The sequence below is a fragment of the Myotis yumanensis genome, unplaced genomic scaffold, assembly GCF_028538775.1.
Source record: "Myotis yumanensis isolate MYYU_CA2020_CCGP unplaced genomic scaffold, mMyoYum1.0.hap1 SCAF_2, whole genome shotgun sequence".
Lineage (NCBI taxonomy): Eukaryota > Metazoa > Chordata > Mammalia > Chiroptera > Vespertilionidae > Myotis > Myotis yumanensis.
In genome coordinates, this window is record NW_027223753.1 from 139,607,318 (window position 1) to 139,630,206 (window position 22,889).

At 40.3% G+C, this 22,889-nt stretch overlaps 2 protein-coding genes across 8 annotated transcripts in view; one reads left to right on the plus strand and one right to left on the minus strand.

Annotated features, from left to right (window-relative positions):
* The window catches only part of DCBLD2 (discoidin, CUB and LCCL domain containing 2), a 177,369-nt gene extending 159,802 nt beyond the window's left edge, over positions 1 to 17,567 (plus strand). For all 4 annotated transcript variants that reach the window (XM_070406104.1, XM_070406105.1, XM_070406106.1 and 1 more), the window contains 4 exons: positions 904 to 997; positions 4,309 to 4,358; positions 7,600 to 7,737; positions 13,755 to 17,567. In XM_070406104.1, coding sequence (XP_070262205.1) covers positions 904 to 997; positions 4,309 to 4,358; positions 7,600 to 7,737; positions 13,755 to 14,224 — 752 coding nt within the window. In that variant the 3' untranslated portion in view covers positions 14,225 to 17,567. The remainder of the gene's footprint in view (positions 1 to 903; positions 998 to 4,308; positions 4,359 to 7,599; positions 7,738 to 13,754) is intronic.
* ST3GAL6 (ST3 beta-galactoside alpha-2,3-sialyltransferase 6) overlaps positions 14,518 to 22,889 on the minus strand; it is an 87,043-nt gene continuing 78,671 nt past the window's right edge. For all 4 annotated transcript variants that reach the window (XM_070406109.1, XM_070406110.1, XM_070406107.1 and 1 more), the window contains 2 exons: positions 20,875 to 21,027; positions 14,518 to 19,511 (listed from right to left, as the gene is read on the minus strand). In XM_070406109.1, the coding sequence (XP_070262210.1) occupies positions 19,425 to 19,511; positions 20,875 to 21,027 (240 nt within the window). In that variant the 3' untranslated portion in view covers positions 14,518 to 19,424. The remainder of the gene's footprint in view (positions 19,512 to 20,874; positions 21,028 to 22,889) is intronic.

Sequence of the window (22,889 nt, forward strand, 5' to 3'; positions counted from 1 at the left end):
CTTACTCCTTTTCATTGTTGGGTATTTGGATTATTTCCAGAAACAAACTTCTTTAAAGACACATCCTTGAATGTCATCTTTATTTTTTCCTAAGAATAAATTCTAGATGTGGTATTGCTAAGTAATCATTGTTTATACATATTGCCCCAAAATGATACAGAAAGTATTATTTTATATTCCCATAAAAATAACTTTTTCCCAATATTCTCTTCAACAATAAGTTATTTTTAAGTAATTGCCAATTTGATAAGCAGAAATACGATCTTATTCTTGTTTTAACTTCCATTTCTCTGATTACTAGTGAGACTAACATGAATGGTCACTTGTTCTTTTAAATGTATTGTTCATTCATCCCCGCCAACTTTTCTATTCTTTGATTTTGACTTGTATATCCTGTCACATCTTAATTATAGTAACCCTTTATCGCATGCAGAACATATTGTCTTATTTTATCATTTGTCTTTCAATCATTGTCTTGGTGATTTAAGAAGTTACTATGGCCTGGCCAGAGTGGCTCAGTGGTTGAGCATTGACCCATGAACCAAGAGGTTGAAGGTTTGATTCCCTGTCAGGGCACATGCCCAGATTGCAGGCTCAGTTCCCAGTAGGGGCAGGCAGCTGATCGATGTTCTGCTCTCACATCCAGATTTTTCTTTCTCCCTCTCCCTTCCTATCTCTATAAAAATCAAGTGACTATGAAATTTTTAAAACATAATATAAAGGTGGATCAAATAATGTGATAAATTTTCACGCATCCATGAAAGCTCCTGAGGTTACCTACTCATGCCTAGTCTCATTTCATAAATAATGTTTATAGTATTTCTTGAGATAGAAACCTTTGAATGCTGATATGGTTCATTCTCACCGTTGCCAGTCATAATTTCTGCTTTTGGCCTATTTCAGATGTAGCCTTGGCCGCAGTGCTTGTCCCTGTGCTGGTCATGGTCCTCACCACTCTCATTCTCACATTAGTGTGTACTTGGCACTGGAGAAACAGGTCAGTATATAAGCAGTTCACCTAATTGGTCCTAGAAGGGGGTGTTTTCAAATGAGAAATAGAAACTAAATACAGAAGATGAACTGTAATTTATCTTTTAGAGAGAGAGAGTTAAGACAGTCATTAAAATAAAAATACATGTTTCTTCCATATTCCCATAAAAAATGAGTATGTTCAGTTACAGTCAGTTACTGAGTACCCTTATTGTATCAAGTTTTGCAATGCACACTGGAATATACAGATTAATAAGAAAAATGTCTAACACATAGTAGGTGCTTAGTAATATTTACTGAAAGAATGAAACATAATTACTATCTCCAAGGTGTTAGCAAGGATTGACTGGCACAAAATGAGGAACTATAATGCAGTTTGATGAGTTACTTATGAAGTGCCGGAGGACACAAATGCAAGGACCATGAGAGTTTTCTGAAATCCTTAAGATTAGCATGTTTTAGTGAAAAGAAAGACTTGGATTTGGCTAGATTGTGGAGGATAGAGAATGCCCAGACTGAGAGAACTGCTTTAGCAAGGGCACGAAGATGTGGGATGTGGGCAGCATAGCGAGTCATCGCTCGGGTTGGCCTGGGAGAGCACTGAGAAAGAACCTAGAAGTGCAGCCTGGACCAGGATCAGCGAGAGAGAAATCTGGATTGCATTCTCTAGATGGGGAAATCATTGGAGTGTATTAAGCAGATGATTAGACAAAGATAGTGACAGTTGTTTTGCAGAGTGAATTGAAGGGGAGAGCCTAGAAGAGGCAGAAAGATGAAGTAGGAAACTGCTGAGGCCTGGCAGGAACATAGCAATTTTAGAAAAAAGAGACATGAGAGGGAGAGATGTCCCAGTGGCATTGATGGGATGCATGACTGGCTGTCATGGTGAGGAAGTAGGAGGGATCTAGGATGATCTGAAGTTTCTGGCTCGTGTAATTAGATCAGTAGGGATTCCATGAGATGAGGTAATAGCAGGAGGGCAAGTTTGGTGGAGCAAGGGAATGACTTCTTTTGTTCCGTCAGTCAATGTTTGAGTTTCTACCCTGTGCCAAATATTGAGCCTTGTGGTAGGAGGTCGGTGATGAATCCCAAAGTTTACACAATGGGAGAGGATACGGTGCAGAAAACTTGGGGCTATGGTACCAACATGGATCCCAGTGGATCCCAGATTCATGGTGTTGGGGAGGTTGTCTGAGCAGAGACCCAATAAGTTAGTATGAGAGCAGTAGGGAAAGGATGAGGGGAAAGGACTTTAGGGACATATAGGAAAGGAAATTCATGTTGCTTTCAGGGAACTGGACAGCAACAGTAGTAATGATGAGAATAGCAGCAACAGCTAATTTTATAGAAAATTAAATTATTTTAAGCATTACTCTAAATCAGTGGTTCTCAACCGTGGCTGCACATTAGAATCACCTGGGAATCTTTTTAAAATCCTGATTTCTGGGCCTCATCCTCCGGAAATTCTGTTTCTTTGTTATGGGTGGAGCCACAACATTAGTAACAAAGAAACAGAATTTCCGGAGGATGAGGCCCAGAAATCAGGATTTTAAAAAGATTCCCAGGTGATTCTAATGTGCAGCCAAAGTTGAGAACCACTGCTCTAAATGCTTTACATTTTTTAACCAAGCCTTAAAACATCCTATCAAAAGGGTACTGTTATAAATCCCATTTTACAGAAGAAGAAAGTGAGAAGGGAGCATAAATAACTTGCCCAGGTTCACCTGGCTGGCACATGGCAGAGCGGAGTTTTGGACCTGGCTGCAGAGCCCACGCTCCTAACCACTGCGGCCTCTGAACGTGCCATCAATAAAGCCTAATCCTCTGTGGTCAGAGCACAGCGCTGAGGGAGTGAGGATGGAAGAGTAGAATCGTTGAGAGGAAGCAAGTCTTGAATCAGTTTGGGATGGTGTTTATAGAATCCTGTGGACATTCAGACTCCCAAGAGGCAGATGAAATACACATCTGTTCAGGACCAAAGGTCTGAGCTGCAGAACTGTAGTCGCTTCTAAGCGTGGTCATTGAAATTGCTGACGACCAGCTTCACAACAAGTAGTAAAGGCGGAGATGCTATTAAAGGGCTGTGGAAAATAGTGAGGAGGAGAATAATAAAAACAGCTGCAATTTATTGAAACCTTAACCTGTGCCAAGCACTGTTCTAAGCACTTGACATGTAATGAATAAATAACCTGAAGCTTTGTCACTTGAGAGTCTACAAAGTCTTATAGTACAGCCCTTGGTAATAATTATAACATTCAATTAATTGTCCTACCTGTACAGAGTTTCTAACTTTCATTTAGGAAAGGTTATTGATTTCCTTTTATTTAGAATTCTTACGGTAGAGGATTTTGAAGGAGAAATAACTAATTATAGAGAAGTTTTTAATATCAATAATAAAAATATAATCTAATACTGGAGAAGAATGTTTCCAAGTAGGAAGTGCATGTCGATGTAGCTTGGGCTCTTTGGTAAAGCACCATTTGTGATCTTGAGCAATCACATAACCACCTTGTCTTCTTATATGCACTAGAACATGTCTACTTTCTCTCTAGCTTGCAAAGCATAACATTAATTAGATTTACATGCTTGAATCAGAAACTGTCCTTTGTAAAGGGCTCTTGGTAGATAGTAATTCTTAGCTGAGGGATGAGAGACTTCTCCTGGGGAGGATATGTCAGCGTTCTGAGGGTGGACTGGGCAGTCTTCTCTGTTGTACCCATGACTCTCACCTCCCAGGTCTGGAGAAGCCTTTTCTTTCCTCGGCCATTTGTCACTTTGTGCCAGAGTTGACTTATCTTAGGACAGTAGGGGGAATTCAGTCTATACAATGAAGGGTATATGACTCTTGGAACTTCTCTGAGACAAAGGACCATAGAAGAAACGGAGAAAATTGGAAATATAACAATGCAGGAGAAAATGTTGGATTTTTTTATTTTTATTGTTGTTCCGTGAAGTTTGTATTTAAAACCAAATCAAACCTGACATGATTTCCCATAAAAACCCACATGTCATGTCTGGGTCTTTGATTTAATTCAGTCTTTTTATCTACAGACTGGACTTTTTTTATTTCTATGTTCATTTTGAAATATTTGAGTAGCCAGATAACTGTCCCAGGAGACAGTTAATGTTTATTGAGAATCCAGAATTTATGAGCCTCGACAAAGTCAAATGAAATAGAGGCCTCCCTTGGGTAGATCAGCAAGTGGGAATGTGTACTCTTGACTAATTATTAACTTTGGTGTTTATCCTGCAGTTTCAGAGCTATCTTACTAGTGAAATCATTCTATTTGCTCACTTTCTTTTCCTGTATTTTTCCAGAAAGAAAAAAACTGAAGGCACCTATGATTTACCTTACTGGGACCGGGCAGGTAACTCATGACTTTACATCTTTTTCCGTCAGCGGGAAGTCCCTCCCCTCCAGATGGCAGCAGGGAAAGGAGTGTTTTCAGGCCCACTGAAATTTCCCAGCACTGTTAGGAAGCTGGCATTCCTTCTCTCTTCTGATAATTTTTACTCTCCTGTCAGATCTCTTCTAGTCAATAAGTAATGAAATGGAAAGGAATTATTTTTCTCCTGGAAAACTTTCATCTGGAGGAGACCAGCTTTCTTTGAGGCCTATGTGAACACTGTAAGAGGCAGAGGGTTTTGGTCCTAGTAAAAGTATGTGTTTGTCACTCTGCTCTGGGTATTTAAGTGGAGTCCAGCAGTTTAGGAATCCTGAAGTCTGCCATGTCTGCTGTGATAAGTTGTCATCTTCTGAATTCCAACTCTGTATGGTAGGTGGCATATTGCTGCAAGTTACACCAGGGGTCCCCTATGGGTCCCCCACTTCCCTGTCTCACTACCAGAATAGCTGTTAGGAGCCAAAAGGGTTCACCACTGTGACCAGGGTAGACAAGAGCAGTGGTGGGAATTAATCAGGTGCTGCTAGGGTAGATCTTGGAAAGTATTTAAAAAAAACAAAAAACATTTTAAACCACCCCTACCACAGACAAACTATATTTGACCAGTGATCTGCTTCTGTATATGCTTTTGATAGAGATTCCTACCATATTCTGCTTTATACTATATATCCTATCAAAGCAAAAAATCATCTTGAAAAGCTTAAGGAATTAGAAAAAGAAGAACAAACTAAACCAAAAGCTACCATAAGAAAGGAAATAATAAAGATTAGAGCAGAGATAAAGAAAATAGAGAATAGAAAGACAATAGAGAAAAATCAATGAAATAAAAAGTTGATTCTTTAAGAATATCAACAAAAGTTACAAACCTTTAGCTAGATGGACTTAGAAAAAAAGAGAGAAGATTGAAATTACTAAAATCAGAAATGAAACTGGGGACATTATCAATCCTATGAAAATACAACGGATTATTAATACTATGAACAATTGTACACCAAAAAATTGAATAACCTAGATGAAATGGATAAATTCTTAGAGACATAAAACTTACTAAGACAAAATCATGAAGAAATAGAAAATCTGAATAGACCTTTAACTAGTAAAGGGATTGAGTTAGTAATAAAGTTTCCCAACAAACAAAAGTCCTAGACCTGATGGCTTCATTGGTAAATTCTACCAAACATTTGAAGAAGAGTTAAACCTTAAAGATTCCACACACAGAAAAATCTGTTAGAACTAATAAATGCATTCAGCAGAGTGATAGGATACAAAGTCAACACAAAAATCAGTTGCATTTCTATACACGAATAATCAATAATCTGAAAAGGAAATTATAAAAACAATTCCATTTATAATAGCATCAAAAAGAGTAAGATACTTAGGAATTAACTTAACCAAGAAAGTAAAAGACTTATACAATGAAAACATTGCTAAAAGAAATTTTAAAAGAAAAGGAAACATCCTATGTTCAGGGGTTAAAAGACTTAATATTGTTAATATTTAGTACTACCCAAAGCAATTTACAGATTCATTAGGAATCTCCATCAAAATCTCAGTGATATTTTTTGCAGAAATAGAAAAATCCATCCTAAAATTCAGGGACACCTAATAGACAAAGTAGTCTTGGAAAAGAACAAAACTGGAAGACTCACACTTTCTGATTCCAAAACTTAATTACAAGGCAATCAAAATAGTATAGTATAGGCATAAAGAGAGACATAATAGACCAACGGAATAGAATAGAAAACCCAGAAATAAGGCCTTACAAATATGGACAAATGATTTTGACAAGGGTGTACAAACCATTCATTGGAGAAAGGAGACAGTCTTTTTAATAAATGGTGCTGGGAAAACTGGATATCCACATGCAAAAGAATGAAGTTGCACCCTAACCTAACACCATTTACTAAAGTCAACTCAAAATGGATCGAGGACCAAAACATAAAACCTAAAAATAATAAAATTCTTATTAGAAGAAAACCTAAGACAAAAGCTTCGAGACATTGGATTTGGCAGTGATTTCTTTGATATGACACACAATGCCAAGATAAAAGAAAAACTAGACAAATTGAACTTCATGAAAAATTTTAAATTTTGTGCATCAAAAGGCACTATCCACAGAGTAAAAAGGCAACCCATAGTATGGGAGGAAACATTTGCAAATCATATATCTGATGAGGAATTAATATTTAGAATATGTAGGATATTTGTAAAACTCCACAACATATAAACAACTTGATTCGAAAATGGGCAAAGGACTTGAATGTGCATTTTTCTAAAGAATATCTACAGTTGGCAAATAAGCACATGAAAAGCTGCTCAACATCACTAATCTTTAGGGAAATGAAAATCAAAACTACAGTAAGATACCACCTCACACCCATTAAGAAGGTGTCTATCAAAAAAAAACAAGTGTTGGTGGAGAGGTGGAGAAATTGGAACCCTTGTGCACTGTTGGCTAAAATGTTACTGCTGCTGTGGATAACAATATGGTAGTTCCTCAAAATACTAACAATGGAATTACCATATGATTCAGCAATTCCACTTATGGGTATATACCCAAAATAATTAAAAGCACAGTCTTGAAGAAATATTTCTACACCTATATTCATTAGCAGTGTTATTCACAACAGTTAAAATGTAAAAACATCGACTGATGAATGGATCTGTAACATATATACATGCAGATTTATTCATCCTTAAAAAGGAAATTCCGTATTACGCTACAACATGGATGAACCTTAAAGACCTTATGCTAAGAGAAATAAGCCAGTCACACACGCAAAAACAAATACTGTATGATTCCACTCATGTGTGGTACTTAGAATAGCTAAAATCCTCAACAGGGGAAGTAGAATGGTGGTTGCCAGTATCCAAGAGTGGGGAGACTTAGGGAGTTACTGTTTAATAGGTATGGAGTTCCAGTTGTACAAGATACAGAGATGGATGGTGGTAATGTTTGCACAACAGTATGAATGTATTTAATAACACTGAGCTGTATACTTAAAAGTGACAAAGGTGACAAATTTTATGTTTTTTATATTTTACCACAATAAAAAAAAAGACGCTTGAACATAAAGGCTAGTTTGTATAGATATTTATTTGTTATAGACATGTTAAATACAACAGGCTTTCTGTTAATATACTGTTACGATTTTAGAAACAGGTTTTTCTTTAATGGTCTCTTTTGCTTACCGCTACAATGAAGGTTGGTGGAAAGGAATGAAGCAGTTTCTCCCGGCCAAATCCGTGGAGCACGAGGAAACCCCTGTTCGCTACAGCAGCAGTGAAGTCAATCACCTGAGTACGAGAGAGGTCACCACAATGCTGCAAACGGACTCTGCAGGTAACTCCTGGAGCCTTCAGCCCCAGGCAGAGGGAGGAGCTGCTCTGCTTGCTGTGAGGCACTTTGGGATTTACAATGTCTTTTATCTTTTTCATGTGTGAGAGATGAGCTGTTTTCCAAAGTAGACCACTTCCTTAAAGATTACCTTGAGAGAGTCATTTCTGTGCCTCAGATGTTCTATCTGTAAAGCTGAGCCATTCATTTCTAAAAACTATGGGCATTTTTTTGTCTCTTTAACTGGAAATCTATTTGGTTTTATTGAATATACTAGTAGCCCGGTGCACGAAATTCATGCACTGGGGGGGGGGGGGGGGGGGGGGGGAGAAGGGGCCCCTCAGTCTGGCCTTCACGCTTTCCAATCTGAGACCCCTCAGGGAATGTCCAACTATCTGTTTGTGCCCACACTTTTAACAGATAACAGCTCCATTGTTGTTCCTTTCTTATGCTTAAAACCATTGGAATTAGTAGGTATTCAAAGTGTGTATATATTTTGGGGGGACACCCTGTATATCTCTAGTCGGTGGTGAAAGAAACCAACAGCAGATTTGGAACCCCCAGACAGGGAACCTTGCTCATTCCCCACATGTCTCCCCACTTCACTTTCCACCTTCGTGGGCAGCAGGAGAATCAATGTTTTCTCTCATTAATTCGGAAAAGCACGTCCTGTCACCCGCTGCCCGGCAGGAGTGCTCTAGGCCTCAAGCAAGCAAGGCTCAGTCAGGGCAGCCTTCACTCATGGGTGCTGGCACCCAAAGTGCACATTCCTCCTCTACAGTCGCCCCGACTATCCCACTGTTTCACTGAGAGGACAGAATTCCTCTCTGCCTCTGGGCTCTTGATCTTGAACGCTGACTGAAGGCACCTCAGAGAGGGCTGCCGGGGCCCACCAGGTGTGTCTATCTGCACCTGCTCCTGCCTCAGAACCTGCATTAACCCCCCAGAGGTGATCTCATAGCTGCACTGGCCTCCGTGAGAACAGGGCATCACCACTCTGCCCTCTCACTGTCATCTCACAGGCGCCCACTCTCAGCACCCAGAACACCCAGACACTCCAAAGGATGTGAGCGCATCAGAGGGGATGTGTGCACATCCTGTGGGGGTGTTAGGCATGCCGGGTTGATGGAAGTGCGGTGGAGAGGCGGGGGGAACTTGTGCACACCTTGGTTTGCAACTGTTGCAGGCGCGGGAGGGTGACAGTGTGCTGGGGATGTTCGCACACCAGGGGGGTATGTGCACACCGGAGGCCTCTGGCTTTGCAGATCCGCAAACCCCCGTGGTGCGGCCAGGAGGACGTCAGTCTGGCCCGCCACAGTGGCTGTCCCTGGGATCCTGCACCTTCTCGGCCAGGAGGCGGATCTTGCGAAGTCACTCCTGGGCGCTGATGGCTGCCTCCCCGCCGTGAAGGGTCACGGATCCGAGTCCCAGGACTGTGCACAGCCTCAAGCGCTGCCCCCCGCCTGGCAGGGTCACAGATCCATGTCTCGGTTCCGTGGACAGCCTCAAGCACTGCCCCCCCCCCCCCCCCCCCCCCCCGGCAGGGTCACAGATCCGGGTCCCAGACTGCGGACAGCCTCCCGTGGTGCCCCCCCATCCGGCAGAGTCACAGATCCAGGTCCTGGGACCGCAGACTGCCTCAAGCACTGCCCCCCGCCCGGCAGGGTCACAGATCCGGGTCCCGGACTGCGGACAGCCTCCCGTGGTGCCCCCCCCGTCCAGCAGAGTCACAGATCCAGGTCCTGGGACCGCAGACAGCCTCAAGCACTGCCCCCCGCCCGGCAGGGTCACAGATCTGGGTCCTGGGACAGCGGACAGCCTCAAGCGCTGCCCCCCGCCTGGCAGGGTCACAGATCCGGGTCCCGGGACAGTGGACTGCCTCAAGCACTGCCGCCCCACCCGGCAGGGTCACAGATCCGAGTCCTGGACTGCGGACAGCCTGCCGCGGTGCCCCCCGTCTGGCAGAGTCACAGATCTGGGTCCTGGGACCGCGGACAGCCTCAAGCACTGCCCCCATCCGGCAGGGTCACAGATCCAGGTCCCAGACCGCAGACAGCCTTGCCTGCTGCCGCCTGCCTTCAGTATGCAAATTAGCCGCCATCTTGTTGCTTCAGGGTGGGGGTCCCCACTGTGGTGCCTGGCCAGTCTGGGTGAGGGGCTGAGGGCCGTTTTCAGGCTGGTGGGCGACTGAAGCTCCAAACCTCTCCTTTTTTTCTTTCTTTTTTTTTTATTCTGGCATTTATTTACCTTCTATGCCTGTCACTGGAGCTGAGAGCCAGCTTTCTCTCTGAGGGTCAGCTGCTGAAAGCAGGTTTCTGGCCTTTGTTTACCTTCTGTATTCAAAACAATGTTGCGGTCTTGCTGGCTGAAGCCTGGCTGACTAAAGCCGGTTTCTGGGGTTTTGTTTAGCTTCTATATTTGTTACAATGTTTCAAACTGCAAGCTCAGAGGCCGGCAGCGCAGGCGGGGAAGCTTGGATTCCTCCGTCACTGAAGCAAGGAAGCCTCCCTGTTCGCTTCAAGCTGCCTGGCTGCCGGCTGCCATCTTGGCTGGCAGTTAATTTGCATATCTCACTGATTAGCCAATGGGAAGGGTAGCGGCTGTACAGCTCATTACCATGTTTCTCTTTTATTAGATAGGATAAGAGTATTAAAAGAAGAGCAGGAGGGAATCAAATGTGTAATGTTTTGGTGTAAGGGATGGTGCACCAACTGAGTTACCCGGCCAGGGCCCAAATATTATTCTTGACAAGCAAAAATTCTGGTTAAAGTTAAACTGAATGAGTTATATTCAGAGTCAGAAGGCCTACATTTTTAGAGAGCGGGAGAGAGAGAAACGATCAATTGCCTTTCTCACACACCCCCTCTGGGGATCGAACCCACAACTGGGGCATGTGCTCTGACGGAATCAAACCAGCAACCTTTTGGTGTATGGGATGACACTCAACCAACTGAGCCACATCCGCCAGGCCAGGCAGCTTAAATTTTTTAAAGGAAAGATACATTCTGCCCTTTTTTCTTGTTAAGAGATTGGGCAGCACAAACAGTAAGACAAATGAATCTCTTTATAGTGCATGGGCAGCTTCGAGCCTCTGCCTGGCTTGATCATTCGTTGTGAATGTATCTGGAAGCGCTTAAGCCGCCCTTCTGTGTATTGGTGGATTAGCAATGCAGTGTGTCCAGAGTCACCTTCCCCTCAAGGGTCTAACCCACTCACGTGGTTTTCATTTTAGTTTTTAGTGGAAGTATCCATTGGCAGCTTTAGACTGGCATGGTTTTAGACTATGTTTCAAGTCTCAGAGTTTTAAACTTTGCCTGTTCTTTCTTGAAGCTAAAAGGGGCTTTTGGAGTTAAGATCTTCACATCTGCTAACATGATCTCCGCTATTCAAACTGATTAGAAAGCACGTGAAATGTGACTGTTCTTTAGTGAAGTCAGACTTACAGATGTAGAGTTGCTTCTAGTAATCTCAAGTACTGTAGCCTCAGCACCCGATGAAACAGCCGAATGTTCGGGAGATTGTGAGCTTGTTCCCAGGGCACTGCAGTCCATCAGTGTGAGGACTGTTAGCTGGTCAATGGGCTGCGGCCTCCCACGTGCAGATAGTTTGTTTTAAGACAGGGCTGTTTCTGAAAACTTGGTGTGAAATTAACAAATTTAACAGGGAAATTGCTTAAAGGTGTCCTATGAAGAAGTTACTCCTTTTGGTGTATGAATATTTCTCCCCCAATCTTTATCCAGTTTGGGTGGCTCTGCTTTTTGTAGCTTGCCTTTTCTTTGAGTTATAACTGTACTCTGGTGGGGAGACATACCACCCCACCTGAAGTCCTAGGGAGTGAGCTTAGTTAGAGCAGTACTATGGGGATGCCAACACGGTGTCTGTCCGTTCATTCCAGGCTTGGGGGGAGTTGAAAGGGACATGTGGAACTCTTGTGCCGACAAAGCAGGCGTGAAATACTGTAAGTGGGTTGGGAGAGTTAAATTTCAGAAATCTGAATCTTATGTGTATTTATAAGGTAAAGAATTGCTTACTTCGCCATCATGAAATCCTGTTATTTTCACTGGAAGATCCTGCAAAGTAATCACATTAGACTCTAATGATTAGAGGATGTAAGAGGCTGTGGTGGCCTTGAGGCATTTCAGACTTAATCAGTTTGTCACTTGGCTAACAGACTGGGAGGGTTTAGGGCATTTGGTTTTGGTTTTGGTATTAGATAGAATATAAAAATCAGTTAAGTCTTTTCAAGACTGACTTAGATTTGTGCTTTAATGTATGAAAGGAAAGGGAATATCAAACTTGTTTATACAAAAATAACACTGTATAGAAAAATAAGTCTGTTTTGTGTGTACTGATATGTAGTTTGTTTACCCAATGCCTGTGCATCTTTGTGTTCCGCTTTGAATTTTTGTATGTTTACATATGACATTTTTTGAAATAAAAAAGAACAGGCATCTAAAAACTTAAGGTTATAAAAGGAAGATTTTAAAAAAAATGTTTGCCATCTCATTAGGTGGTGTGATAAGGCTTCGTGTTTAAACGATAACTTTAAGAATAACAGCACTAGCTGGTTTGGCTTAGTGGATAGAGGGTCGGCCTGTGGACTGAAGGGTCCCGGGTTCGATTCCGGTCAAGGGCACATGGCCAGGTTGCAGGCTCGATTCCCAGTAGGGGGTGTGTAGGAGGCAACCAATCAATGATTCTCTCTCATCCTTAATATTTCTCTCTCCCTTTCCCTTTTTCTCTGAAATTAATAAAAATATATTTTAAAAAAGAATAACAACACATTTTGCTTGGAATATCCCACCATCCAGAAAAATGGCTGCTTTTCTCAATTGCACATAAGTACATAGTGTTCATTATTAGATTGTAAGCTCCTCAAGGGCAGGAATTGTCTGTTCCGTCTTGGTACCTCCAGCAGCACCAAAGGGCAAGTGCCTCCTTGCACAGGAAGGAAGGTGCTCGTGGTATGTACAGTGAGTGAGGAACTTCCTGCCCCTTTAAGATGGAGCATGGTTCACTTTTCCCAGAGTGTTCAAAACTGCAAAGAACCTCATGACTGAAGAGGGTCGACTTCTTTCTTGGGTTTGAACTGAGCTTCTTGGGTTGAACCAGACCGTGCATATCCTCAGCACCATTCAGCCTTCCTTTCCTGAGCATAATGCACCAGTGTCCTGAGCTTTTATGTCATATCATGGCAGAGGTTTCTGGGAAAGTTTGAAGTGGGGCAGATTATAGAGAAAATGTAATAGAAATCTTGGAGGGTGTTTGTCAATGTGTAGCCCTGTTATTACTAAAGAAGGTGTAACAGACCCTCTGTCCTTACCAGTCAGCTGCCGGCCAGCTCTCTAGCTAAGGAAACACCACTGGTTTTTAGCTTTTCTCCATTTTGGTTTCTCCTGTTGCTCATCTGATTCTAGTCCTTAGAGTCTAGTAAAGTTGCTGTGAATATCAAGTGCGGTACATAATGGCAGTTTTGTAAAAATGTTATGAAATAACCTCAAATGTGTTGTGTTTTGTACGAAGAGCCACTAGTATTGTTATCGCGGCCAACTTTTTATTCAAAATAAATAAATAACAATTATTTGTAAAAAAAAAAAAAAAAAAAAAAAGACATAGTGAGACTTACAGCATTTATCACATTAACCTGGCCTGTACTTATTGTAAACATTTCCTCATATTTGGGGGAAAAAACAACTGAAATTATATTCTAATACTATTCCAACAATGGAAAATTTCTTTTCTAGTGAAAGACTGTATGTATCTTAAGAACATATACAAACACTCTTGATGCAAAATTACATGAACAGTGAGGTGTTCTGGCATATTAACTTATTACCATGATACACAAGATAACATCTTTAATTTTAATTTTTGAAGTTGGTCCTTACAGGGTCTATGTTGATAGCAACAAAAGTTCCATGGAGAAGTTTTTGCTTTGGTGTAAGTCTGTAGCTTGCACCCTAAATTATATGAGGCCCATATCAATGAGGTAACATTTCTGTTGTCCTTTGTGATACTCACAGAGTATGCCCAGCCGCTTGTGGGAGGAATTGTTGGCACACTTCATCAGAGGTCGACCTTCAAACCAGAAGAAGGAAAAGAAACAGGCTATGCTGACCTAGATCCTTACAACTCCCCGATGCAAGAAGTGTATCACGCCTACGCTGAACCACTCCCAATTACGGGGCCTGAGTATGCAACCCCCATTGTCATGGATATCTCGGGGCACACCCCAGCTTCAGTTGGTCTACCCTCAACGTCCACTTTCAAAGCTACAGGGAACCAGCCTCCTCCTTTAGTGGGAACATACAACACTCTTCTCGCCAGGACTGACAGCTGCTCCTCAACCCGGGCCCAGTATGATACCCCAAAAGGTGGGAAGCCAGGTCCAAATGCCCCAGAGGAATTGGTGTACCAGGTGCCACAGAGCACACAGGAGGTGTCAGGAACAGGGAGGGATGGCGACAGTGATGTTTTTAAAGAAATCCTTTGAAGGTGATGCTGCTTTTTACAAAGCATCATTTTAAAGCACATGGCCTTTTTTTTTTCCTATTAGTGGTAGTAATATATAGAATGTATTACATATCTGTCACGGATGTAGTGGGGGAAGTGTGATGACCGAGGTACAGGAAACTACTAATCTTGCCATCTTGCTTTAGAAGTGTTGTTGTAGCAGTTACTGCTTGCCTGTTAAATTTCGAACATCCTGTTTGTTACTACTGTAAAACACTATTTTTAATACAGAAAAAGCTCCCTACTATGCACTTCAAAGAAATTAAAAATCACTGAAAGTAAGTATTTATTACCAATGCTGCAGGTACATTTGATGAACTCAACAAGGCTTTGTAAGCCTGACTGGCAATAATGCATGGTACTGTTCTTGAAATGTCTAATGGCTTGAAATTCTGCTTTGTGTGAAGGTGGGTACTATCATGATTTCCTCCTCTTCTATTCCTGTATTCCTTTCTGGATTTAAAATAATAATTAGTGATACATAATCATTGTTTTGATTGCAGTCATACACACGTATCCATTTTTCCTTAAGAAGAGTACAGGTGCGAAACTCCGATTTAATGAGCAGGGTGGTTGTCACTTTTTGACACTCAGGTGCTTTGACACCCGCCGTACATGACTTGGCCTGGCCTCTGCTTATCCCGCCTGGGGCCTTGACGGCCAACCCGTTCTTGTGTTTGTAAAATGTTTTGAGTTTTTTCATTGGGTTATACTTGCTCTGTCAAACTTCATGAATTCAGATCCTCTAATGTGTTTAAGTTTACTTCTCACTGTGGAAACAGGAACTTTGCAATTTAAAAAAGCTATAAAAGAGATCCTCTCTAAAAAAGCGATGAAAGAGATACTCCTCCCCTCCAACTTTATTTGCAATGGGATTTTTTCCAGGAGGGTTGTGAAAAGTTGAGGGCTTCCAAGTAGACGCTGTAAACATGCCCCACTTCTATTTATCACAGCAAAGGCAAAATCATTCTTCAGAAGTCCTGTAAATTACCTTTAAAAAAGATAACCAGAATTTGCCCCCTTTTAAAATATGTAGATTTTTTTTTTTAATCTCAAGGTATGTTTTGGGGTTTTTTTTAGTGTTTTAGTTTTCCAAAGCAAACTATAAACTCAGTGTGTTTGTGCCTCATCCGTGTGTGAGAGGGTGAGTAGTTCTTTATCTCATACGTAGGGAAGAGGTGTTACAGCATCCTCACACGTGACTATTCATGTGTCTTTTTTTATTCCCCTGGGCACCTTGTTACCATTTACCCAGAACAGAGCTAAGTTCAGATGGGTGAAATAGAAATCATCTGTAGTTTATCAGCCTAGAATGTAAAAGTCTTTAGGCTGGCAACACGACATAAGCTGCCCATGTGATTAAAATTTGAAATCCCTTCTACATACTTTAATTTGTAGTCTTAATGGAAATGTACTTTTCCATTCCATCAGGTCCTACTCATTTCTGTTGGCCTGGGCCACCAGATTATGATGTTGCCAGAACTTGCTAAATTTGAAGGTGAACAGTCTTCATTTTGTTGCTTCCACAAGTATATCAGTAATCTAAAACATTGCTTCCAAATAGAACTGTTTATTTCTACAGCCTCCCACCCTTTCCTTGTATGATTTTATTGGTTTTATTTTCATTTGCTTTTCCTTTTCCATACATAGTATGAAGCATAATTTTATTCATTGAAAACCCAATCCATATTTTGTTTCAAAATATTTGAAACAAAAAGCACAGGTGTTGAACTTTTATTAGAACATATGAATGTGTAAAGCACATGTATTAATGCAGCCATCCCCTTTCAGGTGGGAAGAGAGTAAACCAATCGCTTTATTTTTTTATTCATCCTTAGTACAGAGAGAATATACCTTTCCTAGAATCATATACCTTTTTGAAGCTTTAAGAGAAATGTTTTCAATAACTATTTTGTTTTCCCAAAGATGCTTGCTATTTTTGTGTAACTGTGTGCACCTCCTTTTCCCATGGAACCTTTTTTTTTTTTTTTGAGAAGCAAATGTTTTCTTAAATGATGCATGTTTTAAGACTTGATTCAAAATGCCACTGTGCTGTCCTTGAATTGCCAATGATTCTTACAAATACCTAGTTTTTACTACTTTTATATATTTTACTTTCAAAATGAAGAGCTGAGCCTGATACAAAGGGTTGTTCTGGTTTTGTACTTTTTTTTTTAGTTTGTTTTCATAGTAGAGTTTTGGGGTTTGGGTTTTGTTTGTTTTTTTACTACATTTATATGTCTGATATATATATACAGCTTTGGAGACAATCAAGTAACAACTGAAAATGTGAAAAGTAACCATTTTTTACAAAAATGTCCTCGAATTTTTATTCTTTGCTTGAAATATGTAAAAGACTTAAGTCACTGTGGTTTATTGGTTTAAATTTTTTTCCTATTAATACAATTATAAAAATAGAATCAGACAGTGGTGCAGCAAGTGTGGCCATTACATGTTTTGTAAAATTACACTGACTTCGCTGTTACTTGATCTTAGGAACCAGCACAGTTAGAGGTAAGATATTGTGAATGCTGACTTATATTTTATTAAAAGCTGTAAATCTAAATAGATCCTATTGTATGCAGGGTCTGGTCCAGTTATTTAAGTTCATGTTTCACTATTTGCACTTTGCATTGAACAATTGGTTTAGTTTGCTGACGAAATGGTTCGAGTAGAGGATTTATACAGTAATTGAAATTATGATGTTGTGTATGCACTTGCCCTTCCTCCCACAGCAGGGAGCAGAAAGTGAGCTCATCTAAATATGAATGCAGCTCTAATTGTATGGAAAGTGGTAAAGCTTTAGGTACTTGCCTTGACTCCACATTGTCACCTGGAGAGCAGGATGGCTATAAAAGCACCATGTCAGGTGATATGATTAAAAAGAACTAACAGATTATGCTCTCCAGACCTTTTTAAGAGAAATTAATGAAGAACAAATTACCTATTTGCTTTTGCCTTTCAGTTCTGAACTTGAAGTCCCTAAACTGCAAAATCTAAAGAGTTGGATGGTTATTAAAGTACTTTTTAGATCATTTAGTCACACCAGCTTGTGGCTAGTCTCTTCATCTCTCTCTCTCCTTATTTTTTTTTTTTTTTTTTGACACTGGGAAGGGTGGAAACAAAACATGTATTGAAATACATATTGGAAACAAAAATGGCTTAAGTGTCAGTGAAATTCTCCCAGAATGTACTTTTCTTACCTCGGCATGTACTGTAGTCACTCAGTATTTGTATATGTTGCTAGAATTTAGATTGTATAAATAGTGAGATTTTAATGTGTTCAAGTGTTTTTAATAAATTGTATATATGTGTCTTGCTCAGATTTTTTTTTTTTTTTTTTTGGCTTAACTAAAACCACCTTCAGGTTTATAGCCTTCTCTTATACTACACAAAATGCCAGATTCCTGAATTTGAACATCAGAAAATTTAATGGCCAATGTTATACTATTCACAGTAACATTAGGGATGCCACCATTGGTTTTGACTTTGATTTTTTCTGTAGCCACAGTATCCTTTTTGAAGCCGGAGTTACTCCAGCAGCCCCGCTGCAGCCTCCGGCTGTGCAGTGGGAGGAAAAGGTCACTGAACATGGGGACTTCAGCATGGCTCCTGCCTTTTCCACCTCAACGTTATTGGAAGAATCAGATGAAATTGGTCCAGTGCAAACGTATGCTATTAACAGGACATCATCCATATTTAATGTCTAGATCTGGATTAAATCTACTACTAGTTTTCTCCCCTACCCTGCTTTCTAAGTACCTTATTTATTCCTGTTTCTGGTCTACTATTCCACCCTTTCTTTAGAGAGGCAGGTTGATTGTCAATAACATCAATGTCCCCAGTGATAATTATTCAAAAGATACTAATTCTTGCCCGGTCATAGCTCAGTGGTTGAGCATCGACCTATGAACCAGGAGGTCGAAGGTTCGATTCCCTGTCAGGGCACATGCCCAGGTTGCAGGCTGAGGTCCCAATAGGAGGCGGCCAATCAATGATTCTCTCTCATCATTGATGTTTCTATGTCCCTCTCTCTTCCTCTCTGAAATCAATAAAAATATATATTTTTTAAAAACGGTACTAATTCTTCAACTCATACCTCTTCTGATAGCTTTTTATTCCATCATTCTTATACCTTCTGTTCTCTTCCTTTCTCCTTCACCACTTACCCTACCCCACCATAGTCGTTAGTTATATTCATTAAACTGGAAAGTGAGACCAGGTCACCACAGTTGTAGGACTGGCTTCTTTGCATCCATAGGATTCTTCACTGGAATACCCTAGTCAGGTGAGCTTTCCATGTGAAGATGGGAGAAGAAAATACCATCTAAATCCAAGAACACCTTGACTCTTCCTACGGATTTACTTGTGTCTTTTTCATCTTTCCTAATTTACTTCAAATAATAAAGTTTTAAAAGTTAATGAATTAAACCAGGCAAAACAAAGTTTAAGAATTTTCTCCTTGAGCATGTCTTACTCAGCTTTCTTTGTATAAACTTTTTAAAAAATTTCTTCAACACAATGCAGTCACCAGACTTTAGTAATTACACTCTTTGGTTATTTACTTGTCTAGATAAACTTAAAAACAAAAAATACCATCTTCATTCTACCTAATTACTCATAATCGTGGTTTACTTAATTGCAAGGGGGGAGCCTAAATATACCAGTATGACCTTCGATTTCTATAACCATCCACACTGCTGTATTCAGAGCTGGTTTAAACTGCATGTTCCTTAATTAGAACAAAAAGACACTAAAGTCAGCCAGATATAGACCTGGCGTGCTTCCAGCTTGCCACATCAAAACACAACCACATGCCAATTCCCCACCATTTTATAGTAGCCAAATATGTCATTTTGCATTCAAATCTATTGCCGTCAACTTAAGTCCCCTTATTAGGAAGTCACATCCTTTCAAAAGTCTAAAATGAAAAAAACTAAAAATATTTTTAAAAACACAATGCAATTACAACTTTACCCGGACATAGTAACAGTATATGTTGGTTTTCATAAATTATATTTACAGAAATTAAGCTGGTGGTTATGAAATCACCAGGCAGCGACAGGCATAATATACATAATTTCTTGACAAGTACATCCAACGTTTTTTAAAATAAACTATAAATTGCCAGTATAAAAATAAAACTAATACTGTCAGCATTATCTTCTCTGTCTGTAGGGTCAATCTTGAGTCAAATTGATTACAAAGTTCTTTTCTATAATGTCCTTCAAAAAGAGCTGCTCTGCAGTCACGTTGTGATATGCATTCTAAAAGATAAAAATAAACTAAAATCACTGTTTATCCCGATCTCAACAGAATGTGCTGTATCTAAAAAGCTTCTGAATGAAAACTTCAAGTATAACAAGTGTCATGGACTTGGGTTAACCTTTCTATTTGATTTGTCTTTGCTCACTGTTATGCCAGAGCTTTCCCTAAAACCCACTCTTTCCACTCAACCCAGCACATAGGTAAGGAGCTCCCTCACATCATCTCCTGGTCTGCTGAGTCGTGGTGGAAGTCTAGAAACCAAAATTGTGAATCCAAATGGGTTGATCATTGTAATAAATGCATCACCAGGAACTCAGGTTTTAAAAAATTGTTCTATTCTAATGACAGGCATCCTAATTTTAGGAAGGTGTTTTAATGTGTGGTTCTTTAGAGGACTAAAAATGCCAAGTGTGCTGCAGGAGAAATTAGGGCTGAGGAGAAGCGAGCCTGAAGTCTGTCCTTGGCAACTAAAGTCTCTGTCACACGTTGTGGGGAAGACACAACAAGTCAGTATCAAGATCTACCCTGGCGGATTGTGGAGGGGGGGGGGGGGGGGGCGGGGGAGAACACATATGTAATACCCTTTGTAATACTTTTAGCAATAAAATAAAAATAATTTTAAAAATCTGATTTTCTGAAAAAAAAAAAAAAAAAAAGATCTACCCTGACAACACTGGGAGATGATGTCAGGGGACTGGGATTTCATGGGATATAGCCATATACATTATAGCAAATCATATTTCAGTATTAAAAATGTACAGATAACATTTTAATCCTGTCACTTATGCTGTGCCACTAATCTAAATTAGAATTTGAAAAATAGAAAACTCCTCCCCAGTCAATTAAAATAAAAATCCGAAGGATTCAATCTGCCACTGATCCCTAATTCAAGAGAAGCATGAGCTAGTGTCAAAGATGACAACCTTTCTGACCATAAAGATTCTTTCATGGGGTTAAAATGTTATAGACCTTGTCTACTTAACTGGAAAAAAAATACATGAAAATTATTACTATGGACATGGCAATGCTTTTAGGTGAATGTGTAATATCTCCAACAGTAGGCTATGTGTATATTTAAATCATGCAAATAGGATATAGTATCTAAGATAAGGCTTGGTCCCTGTATGGGTTGTCAGTACTTTACAATAACAGAGATTCTCCCAAGGGTCTGAGGCCCACAGATTGGGAATCGCTGTAGTAGAGAACACTGCACTTGATTTTGGCGTTTGGTAGCTCTGTAACCCCTATCAAGCCCTCAATCTCTCAAAAGCTCTTCGCTATGTAAAATGATAGAGTGCGAAGAGAGAAAATGGGCTTTCCAACTCTAAAAAATCAATGATTTTAACAAATAACCTGTATTACCTTGTTCATCAAGGACATGGTGGCATTCCCATAGTAGTGCAAAGGACTCTGGAGGTCAGAAAAGTTGTATCTAAAGCCAGCAAGGTGGACTTCGTGACATATGTGAAAGGCCAAGGTGATGGCAATAATTCCTGTCGTAGGGTGTTTGGGTTTCTGGGGAAAGAAGGAAAATTTTTCTTTAAAAATCCAAATGAGATATTTGTTCCCAAGACATATTTGGGAGGCCTAATCTTATGAATCTTATAATTCAACTAGTTCTAGGAAAAGGCTAACTAACTTTAACCAAGTAACTGCAGTGATAAACTATACTAGTAAGTACCTGACTAGAAAACAAGGATTCCAGATATATACAGTGTCCTCACAGTCTCAACCGGATCTTCAATAATTTACAAACAGATTCTACATCCCCTGCACATGTGCAACTACTAAGAAAAGTGCTGTAACAGCTGTTTGACAGGAGGATCTTGGCATTCAAAATTGATGGCCTTCAAAGGGATAAACAAAATATATCAACGTTTTATCAACAATTCAAGATTTCCTTTTGGTTAAATGTTTTTCACAGATCCCACGGACATTATATGTGATTAATTATGATTTTGAGGAAAAGAAAACAAAGAAACAGTAAAATCGAGTAAACAGCAGAAGGCAAAGAAAGCCTGACAGATGTTTGTGTAAGTTTTTCTTTGCCCCGGGCACTATGGTGACCATTGTGTGCTGGAAAAGGAAGTTAATGGTTGGGTTAAAACCTAGGAGTCACCCAACTCACTGATCCATCACAGTTTCTGGCTCTTGTACCTCTTAATGCCATGTACTTCCTTTCACCACCCCTTAGAGTACTTCATCGTTATAATAATTTCCTTATGGGGACAGACAATTCTCCTGCACCTATCACCCACAGAACCTATATTATCTCCTGACAATCTTAATCCTGGATAAAGCCACACCCAAGCAGCAGAATGGGCATGAGAAAACATCATACTTGCCTGGTTGCATGTTACATTTATGACCAAAGTTCCCCCGAGTGAATTTCCATTCCTGCTCTCCAAGATGACAATTTTATACCTCTCTATGCTCCAACAGCCCTAGCCTCCTTTCTTCAACAATTGAATCCTCATTTTTCTAAGACAACGATCAATCACACAGAAACTACATCATCTTCCCAACTCCAAATCTACCTTCATCTTTACCCAGATTTTCAGGATTCTCTTCTCTTACAGGGATCAGATGTCCTGTTTCTACCTACAGCCAACTTCTCCACGAGGGCACCATACCACATCTCTCAACTAGTTTGCTTCTATCGTTACCCACTTTCTGCCCTCATTACCAATATTTTCTTTTACTGAATCATTTCCTTCACCATACAAACATTATCTTAAAAAACAAACAAAAACTATCCTTGATCTTATGTTCCAATCATTTTTCTGCTTCCTTTTCTAGCAAAACCCTATTAGAGATTTGCCTCTGTTGCTGTGTCCCATGTTTTCTTTAATCCATTTCAAACAGGTTTTCTCCCTTTCTTATTCTTCACTCATATGACCTCCATGTTTCCAGAACCAGGGTTTATTGTTTGTGCTCAACCTCTGAACGGCCTCTGACACGGGTGACCTTTAAAATGCAGCTGTGTCCTCTCCTCCTTTGGCTTCTGGGACACCATGTCCTACCAGAACTTTAACGTAGTTACAACTAGTTCCACTACCATCTCTAAGTAAAACCAAGGTCTTCCTCTGCTTTTGGAGTTAGGAGGCCACCTAAAGTAAAAGAGATAATGCCCTGGCCAGTGTGGCTCAGTTGGTGGTGTCCTGTGCACCAAAGGTTGCTAGTTCAAGTCCCAGTCAGGGCACATACATGGGTTAAGGGTTTGACCCGCCCCCCCCAGAAGGGGGCATGCAGGAGGCATCCAATCAAAGTTTTGCTCTCACACCAATGTTTCTCCCTCTCTCTTTCTCTAAAAATCAATAATTTTAAAAAATCTTTTAAAAAAAAAGGTTAAACCTGATCGTACCTTTCTTAGGAAA